Genomic DNA, 19219 nt, shown 5'->3' with positions numbered 1-19219 from the left:
CAGCTGCCTGCATAAATTGGGTGTAATGTGTGTTGCTGGTAGCAAAAGCATAAACCCACAATGCAGCAGTAACTGTATATAATGGAGCAAAGAAAAGTTACAAAACTGAAAATATATTAATGTGCAGAAGGCACCAACTCAATTACTTGGTTAAATATTTCTAAAATTCAACCAGAATGATAAATGAAATTAAATAACTTTAACTGAACAAAGAATTGAGTGACACAACTGCAAAATATGCTTCTAAATGTGCCTTACAGACAAATAATAACTTATTTAGAATAAACACCTGAAGTGTGATTCTTCCATCCATATTTATGTTATCACAACAGTGAGGTAATTAGATTAATTTAAACTTAATAGAAAGATTGAAAAATAAAATATGGCAGTAAAACATCATCAAATAAATTAGTACTAACAGTAGTAAAAGATTGTTGCTTGAATCAGTCACAAAAGTATGCAACATGCAAGACAAATACAAAGTAACAGTTTCGGTTAAATAAAACAGTTCTAGGTGAGATTAAAAGAGATTACAAAATTATTATTCATATCTGTATAAAAATAAAATTTGTCATTAACTGTGTGTTTCATCTTGGTACAATCCATTGGGACAGGGAAAACACTTGTGATCAGTTGGAGATGCCATATGCAGTAGACTAAATCATTTGTGTATGTAAGCCAGTATAAAGTCTTGCTCATTATCAGAATAGCAAACAGGCAGGCAGGAGGTCACTGAAATTATGTTAACTAAGATACCGTGTTTGTGAAATGCTGTAATATGTAGTGTGACATGTTGCTGTTCTTGTGTGATCAACTGATCCAAGGACTGCAGCAATTCTTTGTTTTTAATATCTTGATAATACAGGATGTGTACTGAGAAAGAAATTAAATTTTTATAGGAATAACAGAAATTAAGACTTTTATCCATTGTGGATGTGGAACACTGCGACTGTGGTGTGAAAAGGTTTTCAGAAATTACTGCAACCAGTCGCCTTTTATGTAGATGTATTTTATTTAACCATGACCGGTTTCGAGCTGCCTAGCAACTCATCATCAGATGGTATATACATTTAGTGCTTTTTTGTACCCATTGTGTGGGTGGTTGAGTATCTGTGGCTAGACAGAAACGAGAACAAATAATCGCTACATGTGGTACAGTAACACGAAATATTTACAGCATAATTTATGTTTAACGTATAAGAGCAAATAATCACTACATGTGGTACAGTTACACGAAATATTTACAGTTTAATTTACGTTTTGAGGTGTTACTTACAGATAAATCTTTCTGCAGGTATATATATATCTCTTTTAGGACGTATTTTTGAAACCATTGTGTCTTGTTTTTCACAATTTCACAAGTTAAAACTTTCACTAGATGTATATTACTTTTATGAGGCACTGTTGGAAACATATATCTTGTTTTTCGTAAACATCGCTGAACACACTTAGCCACAGATACGAATACAGGATTTACACATTATAAACAAGCCAAAGATTGCAATATAACTACAGTATCAAAGATTTCAAGTTGACCAGAGGCATTATTAGTCATCACACACACTGACAAGAGATTTGTCTTTATTACATAGAAAATAAATGTAAATTAGCTTAAACTAGTAAAATGTTTATTTATAAATTAACTGTGCAATTTTAACAGGTATATAAAAAACTAGATTTTTTACATTATATTTCAGTTAGATTTAAGATTATTGGTATTGAGAGTATTATGACAGCTAATTTCTTGCTCCTTCCATTGGCTGATCTTGGCATATGATGTCTGGGATGAGAGGTTGATGGTTAACTTGAAATAATAAGTGATGCTGGTACTTGAAAGGGTGTGGAAAAGGAGTTGGCGGTGGGGGGGGTGGGGGGGGGGGGTGTAAATTATGCTGTAAATATTTCGTGTTACTGTACCACATGTAGCGATTATTTGTTCTCGTTTCTGTCTAGCCACAGATACTCAACCACCCACACAATGGGTACAAAAAAGCACTAAATGTATATACCATCTGATGATGAGTTGCTAGGCAGCTCGAAACCGGTCATGGTTAAATAAAATACATCTACATAAAAGGCGACTGGTTGCAGTAATTTCTGAAAACCTAATAACAGAAATTGTTCAATAGTAACTTTCAAAGTTTCTTTCAGTTGTGAGGAGAACTCGATACCAGGTCAAAGGATATTGCGATATCACAGTGGGACACTCTGAATAAAAGTCTGCTATTGTTCAGAGGCGAAAGATTCTTGTCTGGAATGTAGCCTTATATGGAAGTGAAACATGAGTGATAAGCAGTTCTCTGATACGGGGTGCTATAGAAGGATCCTGGGAAGAAAAGATAATGGCACAATTTGGCTTAAAGAAGGGTTGGTCTATAGAACAATTCTGAGGCATCAAGGAGCTGCCAATATAGTTTTGAATGGGTGTGGTGGGGGGGGGGAAGCTATAAAAGCTGTAGAGGGAGACAAAGGGATGAATAAAGTAATCAGGTTATAATGTATGTAGGTTGCAATATGTATTTGGAGAAGAGGAGACTTGCACAGCATAGACTGGTGTGTAAAACTGCATCATATCAATCATTAGATTGGTCTCAACAGCAACAACTCAGTATCTATGTGGAGTGAACACCAACTGAAACCATAATGTGATATGGGTCAACATATGACCACCTGGTTCTTATGCAGTAGAACAAAGGTAACTAAAATTCGACTCAGACACACACATGTTACTTTCCACCAACATTAGTGAAATTTGACAAAGGGAGGTGTTAGTGTATAAAGTTAATTGTTACAAACATAGTTTAAGCTATCTGGTAACTCTGTAATTCTCCAGCAGACAAAGCGGTGTGTGCTTATTGATAACTGGTTATAATTAAGTAGTCCTTTGTTTGCCAGGCTGTCTACTTGTGATTATATTCCAGAGAGTAGGCAAGGTGGAAAAATTATATCCTCCTCGGTTTAGACAAGAGATAGGTATCCACAAGTGAATAATAAGTTTGTGGTAATCATGGGTCTGCTTCACAGTAATGAATTTATAATACAGTCGCAAAAAGTTAGAACTCAGGGGATATGTCACTTGAAGAGTGGGGCGTAAGTGTGTTGAAGTATTTGTAAGGGTACAAAGCAAGTATTTGGGATGAATAAATATTGAACTAAATTTATTTTGTAGGCCAGTCTAAAAGACAAACACTAATATATCCCACTTGGGTGGGCACGGAGTTTAGGGTGTAGAATATGGTGTGTAATACTAGGAATATCATTAAAGCTGCAACCACATTACTGTGTTACTTTTGAATAGCATCCATATCATGAGTTATTGTGGCATAATGAGATAGCAGGTGGACGTTGACCAATCATATGTATTGTGTGACCAATCATATTTGTTGCATATAAGGCAATAAAATTTCTTGAATATGTTTCAAGCATATAGTATTGTGTGTGATGGTAGATTGTATGTGTTCAACTAAGTTAAATGTTTAAATGTTTGTTTGAATTTCCATTTTCACCAGGAGGCACTTTATGATCATGGGTGCCAAATAAGAACTGTAAGGCAACATCTCTAGCATTAAACCAGGCTTGCTTGGTGCGTACAAGGGGAACTATTTCTGGTAGGCGACATAGCTGCACCTTCAGTCAACCCACAATCTAGTTTATTTCTTCTACTGTGTGAAAGGTATTTGAGCTTCCAAGTCTCATCAGTGCCAGATCCAGTCCATGTAACTGCTGGGACAGTTATCGTAAAGTCATGACAAATCAACTACAGTGATTACTTCAGTAAAATGCTGTGTGAATATAATGTTGGAGGTGTGCTCAAATAGCACTCCCAACAACGATGGATTAATTTCCAAAAGTGGCTGAGTATAACACAAGGCAAGTTACAATGCAGTCATTACTAAATGAAGAGGTGATGTTCTGTGTCACTCACTTCCAGCTGATCCATGAGTAGTGTGCATAGTGCACTGCAGCTACTGTGCTGGATACTGATTGGTTCCCTAAAATGCCAAGCATCATTAGTTACAATGCCTGATATGTGCTACTGCCAGTACCTTCCGTAAACTTACAAAATATTGTTAGGAATTTTGCTAGATCAAACAAAGTAACACACAAAAATCAAATAGAGATACAAATTAATGAACTCAATATTATTATGTAAAATAAGAAACTCTGAGTAACTTCAGACATAAGAAAAATAAAACCGTATTGTTGGACAATAAAAGAAATGACCAGAGCTAATAGGGTACTTTTGGTAATAGTCAGTGTATTGGAAAAAATCAATTGGCAGTGTTGTATTTTCCAGCACAGACAGTGTTCTTCTTCTTCTTCTTCTCCTCCTTCTTAAAAAAAGTCTTGCATTGTTGTAATGACAGCAAAGAACAAGCAAATATATGCATTATGACATATCTTAGCCTCAAAGAAGTACAAGAAATGTTCTTAATTCACAGTAGGGTGACAAAAGCAAAAGTTGTGGATGGAGAAGAATGCAGGTAATATCAGAAATTAATATGACAAATAGTGCATAGGAAGTCAAATAAACTCATACAGTTTCCATATCATTCTTCAGGAGTCAGGCTTAAAAGCTTCCTTCAGATAAGAGTGTAGTTTCCAGCAGTAGAACTATGCTCTTAGGGAGCCAGATTCCTTTTGCATAAAATTTCATCATAGCCAACCCTCCACATTCTGGACTGTTGACCAGGCTGATGGAAACTCGGAGCATATCTGTGTGATTGACCGTACAAAAGCATGCATGTTTACAAAAGGGATTAGATGAGGTATATGATGTGCTGTATAGGCAAGATTATTTATAAACTCGAGGCAAACTTTCTTGTGAAGAAACATATCTGCAGTGGAAATGGATAAAAAAAAGAAATGGGTGCTAATATATATTTGATGTGTGCCCTGGAAACGTTCATAAAACTAGAAAAGGAACAACAGTAACTGCAGAACTTCTTTATTCCAGTGGCAAACAGTCTACAAAAGATGGTGAATTGTGTCACAAATAAGTACTTGGAGGCAGGTCATGTAGCATCACGGTGGGTTGCACTTATTCACCAGCAATTAGACAGTATATGTTTGTGTCAGAGAGTGAGATCTTTTTTTCTGCAGATTCCTGCAAAAACAATGTAGCAGCCTTCTCTATGATAGTGACTTAAGAGCTGCTCTTTTGTTGCACAAATTTTCAGAGTTTTGTAAACTTTTAACATAACTTTGTCATACTGAAAAATGCTTAAAACTAGGTAACAACAATGTCTCAACATAGTGGAATAATGCAAATGTATGACAGAACCATTTATAGCAGATGTGAGTAAATCGCCTTATAGGAAATCAAATGCGGTTTCGTACATCCTGGCATTGTACAATGAAATCACAGTGAATGATCCCGTTTGGAGCTCAAGCTGTTCACATAGTATTACAACATTTGGACTACAGTTTAATGTTTGCTATTACTCATAGTGTGAAATGGCGTAATTCTCCAGTTCTTTATTTTAAGTAGTTGGCGTACCTATACCATAAGATTAGGCATAAAGTGGCATAAAGTTTGTCCTGTGATATTGGTCTCTGGACTTGCGAACTGTAGTACTAAATAGTGACAAATCCTTTCACAACCATACCAGCGCTCATGTCCTCAACTGGCATCATAATAAGATAGTGAGGAAAATGGTCAGTGATAGATAAAACGTATGATATTTTGGGTTGTTAACAGGACTGTTTTCAATGTATCAAGTGCTACAATTTCAAAAGGTCCTGATGCCTCAGATAAGGTTTGTAGAGGTATCTTTGGTCTTCATTCTTGCCCTCTCTTAGCCCAAGGGAGACAGTTTTTAATGTAATCCTGTACATCTCCCGTTGGATGTGACGACCAGCAACAGCATGTAATGTCCATTTTTCCCATTAGGACATGCCTCTGTGCTAATGTGGCATTGTTCCAATATGTGCTTGCAGATAGTCTTTGGAACTATTATCTGTTCTGCAAGAGGCATTTTCTTATATAAAACATCACCTTTTGTAACAAAGTTCATTCAGATAGCCAATTTCTCACACTCAGCATCAAAGTCTTGTGCCTATAATGCCTCAATAAACACATCTTCTACATGCAACATCTTAATTTTCCTACTGAAGGCCTCTGTGTTCAATACAATTTTCCCAGCTTGTATTTGAATATCTAGTCATATTCACTGAGTTTTAAGGCCCACGTAACAAGTCTGCTGGGGTATTTTAAACTTACTAGCTATTGTAGAATATCATTCTCAGTAATTACCATGAACTGTTGCCCATATAGGTAACACCAAAAGTAATGAATGCCAAAAACAAGTGCCAGAAGTTCCTTTTCTCTGCTGCTGAAGTTCTGCTCATCTTGATTCAGCTACTATGGTGCATAAGTAATTGATTTTCTTCACCAACTTGTATTTGACTCAGTACATAGCCTACTACAAAGTGGATACACAAAGACAGGTGACTTCTAAAATTTTCCTTACTTTTAACGCGGCACTCTTGCAGTCTGCTGCCGAGGCAAAAGAATTTCCCATCTTTGGTTATTTTGCAAGAGGTTTCATAGTGGTGGCTGTATATTTCTCATAGAAATGTTCATAGTAATTTGCTTACCCAACTAGTGATTGCAATTCTTTAACATTTCTTAGTGTTGGAAAATATTCCACTGCATCTGTTAACTGGTGTTCTGGTCTTGATACCATCTGTTGCAAGTGTACGGACTAGATAGTGCACTTTTGATTGCATGAAACTGCCCTTTCCTAATTTCAAATTTAGATTAGCATCAGTAATATGAATTAGTATGTTTCTAAGCCAGACTACGTGCTCTCTCATCGTTCTTGGAAAGACAATTCTCTCGTCCATCTACACTTAGACACATGGTCAGTCGGCTTTAAAACTCATAAAAGTAAAACAACCAAAACATTTTAGATTTTTGTATTGCCCAGAGTGCACACCTGAGGTTGTCTTTTCCAGTTCTTTCGTAGTTATCAGTATTTGATGGTAACTGGTTATCATATCAAAGTTGGTGAAAAATTTCAAACAGTAGAAACTCCAGGTGGGAATGTCAGCTAATTAGGAAAAGATAGATAGCTGCTTAGAGCTAGCACGACCCATAGGAATCTCTTGGTATGTTGAGGTTGCTGGAAGTCATTTCTTCAATCAAGGTTGTAAATTTGGCTGGAATGGAGTACAATACATTGTGATCTGCCTTACACAAGTGTTCAGCTTTCTTTCTAATTTCTACTTGTATATGTGCCATAACTAAGGTAGAATTAATGTAAACTGTTCTTTCAAGCTGTTTGTTTCCTGGTATATCAGCATTTATGTCCTGTAGTCCGGCAAATATTGTACTCCAGAGAATTTCAATGTCTCTGCTTCCAAAATTATCTATGCTCAATGACAAAAAAAAAATACTCTTTTCCAACACACTTTGTCGAAATAAATCATACTTCAAATGCATCTGCTTATCATCTGGAACTTAATTGCTTTTTAGTGGGTTGATTAAGAAAATATCTGCTCTTGAAAAATATTTCTTTACCTCTTACTAAAGAATTTTTCTTGTACGGTCTGATATTTTCTTGGCTTTGTTTAAGATCAAGTCTGTGGGAAGTAGTTTAGTGGGTGGTTGGAATGCAGTCATTCATTAAAGACTGTCTCGTGTCCATATAGTGGGGACATTACCAAAATGGTGGACATTTCCCCCAGTTTGGACTTCCTGTATTCAGAAGTCAACTTTGTGTAAGATGGCATCGAAATCATGGTCATACTTCCACAACATTTCAAATGTTAACTGATACTTCCCACTGTTTAATTCCATTTCCACATTTTGCAAGTGTGTTGGGTAAATTACCTTTTTTCCCCAATCCACACTGTCTACAACATGGTGGTTTTACTTCTCTACTATCGGTAGGTTTAACAAACAACACACTTATTTCTGCACCTGTATCATTAATAAAGGTACACTATCTACCATTGAGTTTACCTTGAAAGGTTAAGTTTGCAACATGGGTGAATCCTACCTCTTTCACTCAAGTTGCTCTGTAAGATGCGAGTGCATGGCATTGGCAGAACTGCTCCTGTTCAGGTTACCCCTATTTGCTTTCATCTACACATTCCCCCGAGTGCCTCGGTAACCTATTTGATTAGCCGAGTGACTGTAAATTCAGACGTTTCAGTGTTTTCAGTCTCTTGTGTCCAGTCTTAGGCTCATGTTGGTTCCAAACACTCATATGTTTTGTAGCTTAGGCGTTTGCAAATAGTGCAGCACACTTTGACAATGATCGAACAGTTGTTACACTTTGACAATGAATGCACATAGAGTGGGATTTAACGTGTAGGGGATTGGATGAATTGCTAGACCTCCTCGCATAGAAACAGTAGTCATATGGCCTTCTGTAGCACCGTCGACAGAGCTTGCTTGACCTCAGCAACTATGTGTGGGTAAATCCATTGCAATAATATGTCCACACAGCAAGCTTCTGCTCTGCAAGAGTAATGTGAGAGAAACTAACTCCAATAATCTGTGAGCCATCTTAGAGGGAAAGAGAAGTTAAAAGGTAAGGAGGATTAGGCTAGTTGTGTGCTCTGGCAGTGATGTGGAACAGAAGAAAGCTCCATTTTATAGCCTTAGTTCTGAGAGCCCTGTGTGATTTGATTGGCAGAGTGACTTTGCTGACAATGATAAGGCCTATGCTGCCATGAAGCAGTAGATTGTTACTGCATCAGTGGTAAAGTGTCAAGCTGAAAAGGCACTCTTTTTTGTAAAATTAATATAATAAAAATGCCTCACATTTTGGCTTGGGGTACATTGAGGAGGATGTTGTTAATGCCTTTGTTTTCTAGCCACAAGTGAGAATAATATAACAATCTACATAGTGATGGTTATACTGATACTGATTGCCATTCAGGTAAAAAGGTCAAACAATTCTTTACCACTACGCAAAAGTTTTTACAACTACTTTTTTGGCTGATTTTTCAGAAAGTAGTTTCCAGGAAGCTAATTTAATGATACTTTAAAATTTTTGACATGCTTTTGTAACTTGGCAGTCAGTTTAAAAGGAATTAACAGCATTTGTAAAATATGTGATAATTTAAGACACACTATGATAGTCTGTCTGTAATTTTGATAATTGTGCTACAGATTAACTTCCAGAAGACTTTGAAGTCCTGTAGAACCAAATATGTATCTGTTAGGTGCACCCAGAAATTCAACTTTCATAGGTTAAGTTCAAGCTGTTAAATATAATTAGATAGTACTACTTTGTAGATAATTATTTATGACATTCAAAAGTAATTATCCAATAAAAATATGAAGTGTAATTAAACATTAGTAGAGTCCCCATTATCAGTTGCCATAGCTGCAGCTCATGCCTGTCTGATGAAACAACAAGCTAAAGCAATGCCTGGAGAAATAACCATCCAGTTGCAAATAATTGTTGAATACATGGACCTAGGTTTTGACACATCTAACGATGTCTTCATCAGAATGAAATTTTCAAATTCCTGTAAAATAATACAAAGAAAAATAAGTTTGACAAAAACATTAACCAAGATGAAAAAAGTCGTAACATAGAATGGTTCCTTAAGTAAAACTACATTGCAAGAAGGCCTTCTCGCAATGTAATTTTATGTAAGTAAACCATTCTGTGTTTTCTTTGTATTATTTTATAGGAATTTTAAAATTTCATTCTGATGAAGACACCCTTGGAGCTATCAAAATGTAGATCAATGTACTAAAAAATTATTTGCAACTGGTTGGCTGTATTATATATCCACTGAAATATATATAAGGTTGCTGAAAGAAAGCTATGTTCAAAACTGCTAAAGCAATATCTCAGATTTTTGTGCTGGCTATTTCTTCAGTGAGAGTAAAAGACGAAGGTTAAAGTAGGGTAAAGATGTGGAGAACAAAAGAAATTCTGCCTCAAGAAATTCTTAGAGTACAACTTAGGAGCCATTACTTCCAGTTTCTCATTTGCCTTGGACTTAGTCATCTGCAATTCTGGGTGATTTTTCATCAGTAGTTTCCCAGTTTATTCAGCTTGTATCTGATTGTAGTCTCAACATACAAGTGGTTGATCCTGGAAGCTGCAGTTCATGTACTTAGGTTTTGTTAACATGTAATCAGTAGTTTGTTGATTGCCCTCCTAGGTAGTTGCTCACATTCTTCACTTGTCAGAAATCTATCATAATATGGTTAATGCAGCAGATGCTTTTATTGCCCTATATGTTTCTTGTGTAATATGCTGGCTAAGTGTTACACTACAAATTCAAAGACCTGGAGTTGAAACCTGAGTTGACCCTAAGTTGTTTTTCTATCATTTACTGCATTTGTCACCTCTGGCAATGACTTGGGTATATAATGCCAAGTTGGACCATTTATCAGAATCAACATTAAACTGTGACTCCCATTATAACTGACTAGGTAAGTTCAAATAAGACCATACCTAATAAAGTGCTGTGGTGCTCAAACCAACCTTCGGATGATGAGCTTGACCTTTTTGTATATACGTCTTATACATGTGACATCATACTGGAACTTAGTTGAGAGAGAATGAGTATAGCCTTGACATAATAATATTCATATGGATTTCTGTTGGTTTTTTGATTATAGCTACTTGTGCGCAGATGCATGTGCATGTACCAGTTTGTTTATGGTGCTTAGAGATACAAGAGGACTTGTCTTGCATGTGCATGAATTTTTATTTCATTTTTATTTTATTTTAAAATCAGTGTACTCCCTGCCACAGCAACATGCATTATTATTCTTTACTGAGCATTACACTGCACATATAACGTCTAACAAAATGACCAAGAAAATATTGTTGAAACTTCAGCTTTTGCACAGTTGTTCTACAGACAGTTTGCAGCACAGTAGTAGATATATAGTGCACTCATTATCAATACCAATTTGTTCATTTATTACACACATTCTCTTAAATTAGTTATTTGCACAATTTCTAAACTCAATGAAGTGACCAGGTGAAAATGTAAACAGGAGAAATTTTTTTAAAGATGTTTGTTATGTGATCTTACAAATGGGATCCTTTTCATATTGTTTTGAATATTGTTCTGTTTAAAAGTTAATACTAACTGTACAGGTTTAATTCAGTTTCACCTAAGTTGACAAGCATCTTAGATGCTTTTTAGAAATATATTATCACATCAATTTCTGATAGGTATTTCCTATAGGTATACCTTGTTGTTCATGCACACCTACGTTTGTATGTTTCTTATATCTTTGTTAAATGATGATTTCTTTTCCACACTCCACTTTATTGTATTGCTTAAGACTTGATTCCATTATTACCCTGTTGTAATTCATCTTTCTAGAACTGCCTGAATGTATTTAATCCTCATTGTAGTTTAAGACTGTATTAAGAGTGCCATATTACATGTAAAATGTATTATTGATACATGCCATTTTTATCATCATCATTGTCATCTTTTTCAATCTAAATGGGGTTTTATTTGTGTTTGATTTGTGTCAAATGAGATACAATAAATAGGAAGAAACTTGTGGTAATACTGACAGATCTTGAGGGGGAAATAATATTGGTTGCGAATGTTTCTGGCCGCAGGTTATTCATTTGGAACTGTCAAGAAAAAGAGAGGCTGCAGAGTCATGTACTTGTGTGAAAAACCAAAGCTTCTTTCAAAATACAATGTCAAAAGAAACTTAACTTGGGCACAAGAAAATAAATGTTTGCTTTTTTTCCTTTATATCTGATAAAATCAACACCTTTCCTCATTATACACCCATTTCATATAAAAAAAAAGGTTGTTCAAATGGGAAGAAAAAACTAATAATAATATTAAGATCAGACGCACACATAGATTGGCCAGTGGTTAAATCCCAAGAAGTGCAATTCTCACTGCTGCCAATAGAACCACTTAAAATAGAGCAGAGCACTTCTAGCTATCAGAACAATAGGCTCCTTTACTGGAGAGGAAATAACTGGTTGGGTCAAGCTGGAAAGGGGACCAGATCACTCAAGACACCAGAGTATGAAGGAACCACGTGTTCTATTGATGAAGGGAAGTGAAGATGAAGAAAGATGTATCACAGAGAACAAGAGGCCAAGGAAGTGCATTAATATGCACTCTGCCACATTCAGTTAGAGATTGTAGTATCAGAATAAGAGGTAAAGATGCAGTATTCTGTCCTTTTTTTCATTTTCTCTTTGTCCAATTCTTTACAAAAATTAAAATATTGGGGGACAGGGTGGGGATAAATAAAAGGGATTGCAATTATGAGGGAGAACGGGAATAAAAAAAAAGTAAATATCAGAATTCTACCAAACAGCATATAGGAAACAGAGTGGGGTAGGCTAACAGAGGTTAAGTCCAGGATAACAGCAGAATGAAAGAAAATGTATAACAGCAAATTACTGTCTCAAGAGATCAGGGAACTATGACAGACCACCCAGCCAGTCCATTTTGTATAGTGAGGCAACCAGATCTCTTGAGTTAGGCTGCCAAGTATGCTCTGTAATAGGGTATTGGATAACCCTAAGATGGACAGTTGTTCTGTTTCCATTCATTCATTTTGCCAGTTAGGTGGTAACCATCCCTATATTGAAAGTTGTGGAGTGAACATGTCGGTTGGTAAGCAACAGGATTCAGAGGTAGCCACACCTTAAATGTTGTTCATTTTAGTCCAATCAATGAAGGAAAATTGGGGAAAAAAATTGTGTAGTCACAAATTTTTGTGCAATGCTACGAGGGGGTGTCCTGAACAATGTACTAAAAATCCTGGTCAGTGAAATGTGGGCATTTGGATGGGGGGTTTAAAGGTCACTTTTTTATGTTTTTCTTGAAAACCTTGGCTCTCAATGAAAATGTTTCCTATCACAAAATTAAAATACATTAAATTTCCTATAAAAAAGGTCCTATTCAGTTTTTTCTATAGGACTAGTATGTTGCAGGGGATGGAAAAATCAAAGATTATTAGAAATATTCTTTTAACAATATTAAATCAATGTTTATCTTTAAATTAGGTGGGTTAAATACAAATATTAAATGTATGTACTACATCTAAGTGCAGTAGAGCCATGTTAAAGGATAAAACGTTTTCTGGGTGTAATATGGTCAAAGGGAGAGGGGGGGGGGGGGGGGGGGGGGGGGGGGGAGTATAGAAGTAATAGGGAAGGTAAATTGCCGGATTGTTCATGCATAGGTCTGCAAAGTGATGTTCGAGCAGCTGGCAGCTGATTTACCGCTCACTCTATCCCGTTACGTCACAAAAACCAACTACACAGCGTGTCACAAAACTATGCTGACCCTCCATAGCACACATTTGAATTACTGTTGACACCGTGCACAAAAATGCTGGGGGACGTTGATTTTCCTCAAAATGCACTAATACTACATGGAATGCAGGTATGATTTACTAACAACACTGACACAAGAAACATATGTTGACAGAGTTTATGTGAATCTCTGCACACTGTTCTACACTGCTAGATGGGGAATTGATTCTTAATCCTCCTGTGTGGCAGCTGTAGTGTTCTTCTGAGAAATTTTAGATGCCCCATTATTAGTGTTCCTAGATTTTCAGTTTACAGGCTGTCTGTACCACCTCAGCATTACATGTCCACTTCTCTTGTGTCAGTAGACAAAATAATTTCACTGAGATTGTGTTTATATAGTGGAGTTATTTTTATTTTATTAAATGAGAACTTTTGCAGATCTTAAGTGAACTTTTATGTAAAGTACATTCCAGTAAACAATGGCTGAGAAGTGTTTAATTTGTAGGAGTGATGATGTCAATGATGTATGTAGTGTCGATAGAAAAGGGATTGGTTTGGTACACTTCACTGCTGTGTATCACTGACAGCATATTATAAAGCAGTATAATTGTGATGTATTCACTTGCTGGTGTATTAATGAATGACCAGAAAGTTAATGCACTTTTCATGTCATTAACTGTGTTACTATTATGCTGGATAAATCTTTTCCATTCAGAAATTTCTGTCACTTGAAGAATTGGCTGCACTGTGTAGAGCCACGTACCACAAATTCACAGTATATCTTCCACGAGGGATATTTCTTGTTTGTGGTTGGTTGGTTTATTTAATGTGAACCAAAATTTGAATGTGGGTCTCAGTGAGTTACCTTCACTGACTGTACCAAGAAATGCCGCAAAGTTCCTGGGAGTTGAGGAATGCCTGTTCTCTCATCCCGTTGCAAAACATTCGATGCACCCACCTGTTACCACCGACACTGACCCCACTGCTGGTAATTGTACAACATTAAAGATAGGGCAACTTGCAGATTTATCAAATTTGGCTACCAGCTAACTTCATGGATGGGCAAAATGGATGAATGGATGCACAATGCTGTGCATTGGTGATATCCAATACTCAGTTGCTGCACAGTGCAGTACACCTGAGTGCCTGCTTCACTGTAAGGGCCATTTAGATCCGGGCAAGAACCAGTGTATCCAGTGTGACAAGGCTGTTGTCTCCTAGTTCTGTGAACTCCTCAGATGGTAACTGCCTTCCAACATATCCTCGTAGCCTGCTCCTCTCACAGACTTAACCTCAATTAGCCTGAATTGCATTGCATTTTTTGTGAGGTGTTTGTCTTATTTTATTATTTACTTTTTTATTCTTTAACCCTCGTAGTTGTAAATAATATTTAGTTTTTTCTCTTTATTTTCATTCTGTGATTGCATTATTATTTCCAGTTTTCTGAGAAAAATCACCTTTACCTCTCATTCTGGCCCTATTATACTCTATAGATTGAAATTGGCACTGTGTTTTGTTAATGATTTTTCTTTGACCTCCTGCTCAGACAGATGCCTTCAACTTCTCCCTCCACAACTAGATTTAATACTTTCTGTAACATTTTATAAACTGCGGAAAAGACAGCTTCACAACCTTAGCTCAACAATTAGTGACGTGCCTTACCCTTCAAACAAGCACCAACCAGTTCTGTTTTCCTTCATGAAAAAGGAACTATTGTGTGCACGTGCGCTCTGCAGTAGTTTATTTAATTTTTTTGTTTTTCTGTAATAATGTAAGCATGCTATTTTATTTATTAGCTCTTTATTTGTGTTTGGAAATTTTTGCCAGCCTTAATTGAGTGTGTTTTTATATTGCTAACATGCAGTTTTTCATTTGATAGCCTCCTAACACAGAAGACAAATGCTTGCCACCTCCACCTCTACCAAGCCCTGCTAGTACAATAGAATCATTAACAAGGGAATTTGAGCATTCTTTGGATATTCGCTCTGCAACAAAGGGGCAATATGTTGTTAAACCACAGGTGGGTAAATAACACTGTTAAGTTTGTGTTGAGACACAGATACTAAAGTTGTGGTTACTCAGTGACCATTTACTTGGTGATTCAAATGGCTGCACTAATTTCAATATAGAATGAGTCCTAGAAATCACAGATAGTAAAGGTTTATAGTAGCTGATGTGTCAGATTTTGATTTTATATAATTAAAATGATAATGCTTAATGAATGTCATATTAAAATGTTCTTCTTTGTGCCTTCACCGCAAGTTTTTTATACTTTATCTAACATTTTGTAAACTGCAGAAAAGGGACCTTATGTCCTTAGCTCCACACACCCAGTTATTTTATTTCATCAATCATAAACAATGTTTTTGTTAAGACTGCAGTTGTGCAGATACTGATTGAAATAATTAAGTTTTTGTGGTACACATTTTATATTTCAGCAAAGATAATCAGTTTTTGACAATATAATGTAGTTGACAGATAAAAAACCTACTCAGCCTGTCTTTTTTCCATCCTGTCTGGTAAGTTTCCCCTTCTGGGTGACTTTTCCGAACTCTACCTTCTACCGCTTTTTCTAGACCTCTCCAGTCCTTTTTCTTCACCACTCTTTTTTCTCCTTCAACCCTTCTTCCAGAAGTAGCAGCCACTTGCTCCAAGAACTTGCATAAGTGAAACCTTTATTTTATATATGTGTTCTCCTGCTGCCAATTAGTGAGTAGATTTTTTATCTATGTAATTACATTTTATATTTCATTTCGCTAACAATGATAATTAATTCTTCCCACATTCACTAAAAACACAAAGTTGAGAAATTTCTGTGACTGGATTCCCTCCTCCCCCCCCCCCCCCCCCCCAAATGCTTGTGAGCCACATAGTAGTTATCATGCATTAACAGCTGACACTTTTTAAACAAGAACTTCACTGCTTTGGAAGGTGGCAGACTGTATAGTTCTGTTCTAGTGATAGAGGATAAGACAAAGATTATGTTAGTGAAAACAAGGTCTGTAGCCATTTTCACTAGCTTACTGGTTTCATGTCCAGTAAAGGTTTACATTAAAGTTTGGATGATAATTAAGTAAAGGGTTAAATTACAGTTTAAGGTAAACAGTAGTGTATAAAGGCCAGAGTAATGAAATGGAATTTGCTTAGGACACATGCTGCAAAAGCCAACTGCAGAAGCTAAAAGTGAATGGAACTGTTCCATGAGGTAATTTCGGGCAAAGCAAGCAACATTTCCACAGTGTCGTAGTGTATGTCTCCACCCAACATTGGCTGCTGCTGGCCACATTAAACTGCACGAATGCTTAAAATTTTTCCTCTTAAAAATGTAATTATATGTTACAAGTTGATATGTTTAGAAAGTAATGCTTTCCAAATTTAATTGCGGTTCTGTTGTTATTTATTGTTTTCTGCAAAATAATTATAATGGCTAGGTATCTGACGAAGTTTGAAATTAGCTTATTTCGGACTAAAAACAACTCCATGGAAACTATTTTATCCTCGGATTACCTTATCACTAATTGTTAAGATGTCTGTAAATTCTGTGGAGCTGTTATAGATCAGTGCAGTAACCATCTTTAAGGAGTGCAAAGTCATCTGAAAGACTTCGTACATGGAAAAGGCTGATATATGTTGCCAGCTTTCTTTCATCATCAGGACTATCAAAAACTTGTGTATTCTGTATTGAACTAGGGACATAGAAACAACGGAGAGGCTACGTCCCGATGTAGCCCTCAGTGGTTCACAACCTCACAACAAGCCACAGCAGTCCACCCACCCACCCAACTGCTGCCCCACACCGAACCCAGGGTTATTGTGCAGTTCGGCCCCGAGTGGAACCCTCCCCTCCCCCAGGAACATCTCATACCAGATGAATGTAACCCCATGTTTGCGTGGTAGAGTAATTATGTTGTACGCATACGTGGAGACAGTGTTTATGAAGCAATCGCCTGCATAGTGAGGCAGAATAAGGGCAACCAGCCCGCATTCACTGTTGCAGATGGAAAACCGCCTTAAAAACCATCCAGGCTGGCCGGCACACTGGACCTTGACACTAATCTGCCAGGCGGATTTGTGCCGGGGACTGGCATGCCTTGCCGCTCAGGAAGCAGTGCATTAGACCATGTGGCTAGCTGGGCAGGCTTTCGAAAATTTAGTAACATTACACTGTAAGATAAAAGTAACTGATGTAACTCCTTCAAAGACAGAGGAAAAACTGACATCTTTTTGTATAGAGAATCTAAGAGAGAAATTAATAAAATAAATGTCAACAAATCATTCTGGCCCCTAAACACAGTGCAGAGGGCTTGCACAGAATGAGATGTGAGTGAATGAAGAGAACATTAAAAATAAAATAGGAAAGGAAATAATAAAATTATGCCTAATATAAAAAAGCATTAAAATTCATAACACAAATGTTTAAAATTAATGAGTTAGTAAATGTAAATATATTACATAAACTATATAGAAGAATAAATTAGAAAAATTTGCAATAGATGTAGTAGTTAGTAAAATGGAAAGGGCATATGATTTGAGAGATAACATAGGCAAGAAATGCACATTTAGCAAAACAAAACTAAAACGCAGTACCACAGTGGTAAGACCAGATATTTAGATGTGACTGCTTAATGATGAACTGTAAGCTGGACAGAATAGATATACTTGAAAGACGAATTATTAGAATAATAATGGGTACAGTACCAACTTCAGATGGTTGGAAGACGAGAAGTAATGAGGAGATCTGCAAAACATGGAGAAAATATCAAAAGTAATGGCAAAGCAAAAAAATTTAATCATCTTTGGACGCCTGTACTGAATGAATGAGAACAGGCTAATAAAACAAATATTCCTGTATTTCTGGTAAAACGGATTAACAATAGCATGGATTACAGAAATAAGAAAAGAACTAGAAGTAATAAAAATTGTTTTAAAAACAAGATGCTAAATTTAGACATCTTTGAAAGCACAAGAAATAAGCAATCAAAGACAGCATGGAAAAACAAAGGAAGAAGAAGAATGAAATTTGTTACTTGATCAGAGATGGTAAACAAAAAGGAAAAAAAAAGGCAGGATGCAAAAGAATATGATTTGTTTAGCCATTGTATTATCTCATTCCTACTGGCAAAAGGTTATTTTTATTTTAAGTAATTGCATTTTTATGTTTACAAGACGATTTTATGACATCACATTGTATTCAGTTTTTATTTATTTATTTACGTATTTCTGATATACCGACAAATACTGTTTCATTTTCTATTTTAATTATTCCTTGAGGAATACATTTCATCTAGCTCCTTATTTATTATACAATGCTTTACATTAACAGATTTTTGAATATCCTAACCCATAGTAAAACATGCACAAGTGTATGTAAGATGTTATTGATGGAATTTTATATTTGTCGAGATACAGTGGACAGTAAAAAAGTACCTTAATCACAGAATGTTTGCAGAAATATGGATTACTAAAAGAACAGTAGAATTAAAGCAGTGAAATGATTTACAGTGTAAAAACATTGCTATTCAGGAGCTCATTATAAGTCAAAAGGAAGATGAAGCAGAGCTCTGTGAAAAGTTGAAAGAAGATGAAGTGAATATCCATAAATAAGTGTCTGTAGTACTTCAGTTAAAGTTATGGTTAAATTTGAATCAAATCAGTGTTGTGTGATGTAAAAACGCATTTCATGGTGACAAAGGAAATGGCTTCCAAATGTAATGTCAACAATATAAGGTAAAGGAGGTGGAGGAGGTTAGTGTTTAACGTCCCGTCGACAACGAGGTCATTAGAGACGGAGCGCAAGCTCGGGTTAGGGAAGGATGGGGAAGGAAATCAGCCGTGCCCTTTCAAAGGAACCATCCCAGCATTTGCCTGAAATGATTTAGGGAAATCACGGAAAACCTAAATCAGGATGGCTGGAGACGGGATTGAACCGTCGTCCTCCCGAATGCGAGTTCAGTGTGATAACCACTGCGTATTAGGTAAAG

At 36.3% G+C, this 19219-nt stretch overlaps 1 protein-coding gene across 1 annotated transcript in view; it reads left to right on the top strand.

Annotated features, from left to right (window-relative positions):
• LOC126484071 (WD repeat-containing protein 44) overlaps positions 1–19219 on the top strand; it is a 158882-nt gene that overhangs the window by 102100 nt on the left and 37563 nt on the right. The window contains exon 5 of the mRNA XM_050107443.1: positions 15118–15258. Coding sequence (XP_049963400.1) covers positions 15118–15258 — 141 coding nt within the window. The remainder of the gene's footprint in view (positions 1–15117; positions 15259–19219) is intronic.

The sequence above is a fragment of the Schistocerca serialis genome, chromosome 1 (assembly GCF_023864345.2).
Source record: "Schistocerca serialis cubense isolate TAMUIC-IGC-003099 chromosome 1, iqSchSeri2.2, whole genome shotgun sequence".
Classification (NCBI taxonomy): Eukaryota; Metazoa; Arthropoda; class Insecta; order Orthoptera; family Acrididae; genus Schistocerca; species Schistocerca serialis.
This window is presented reverse-complemented; position numbering and strand designations above follow the sequence as displayed.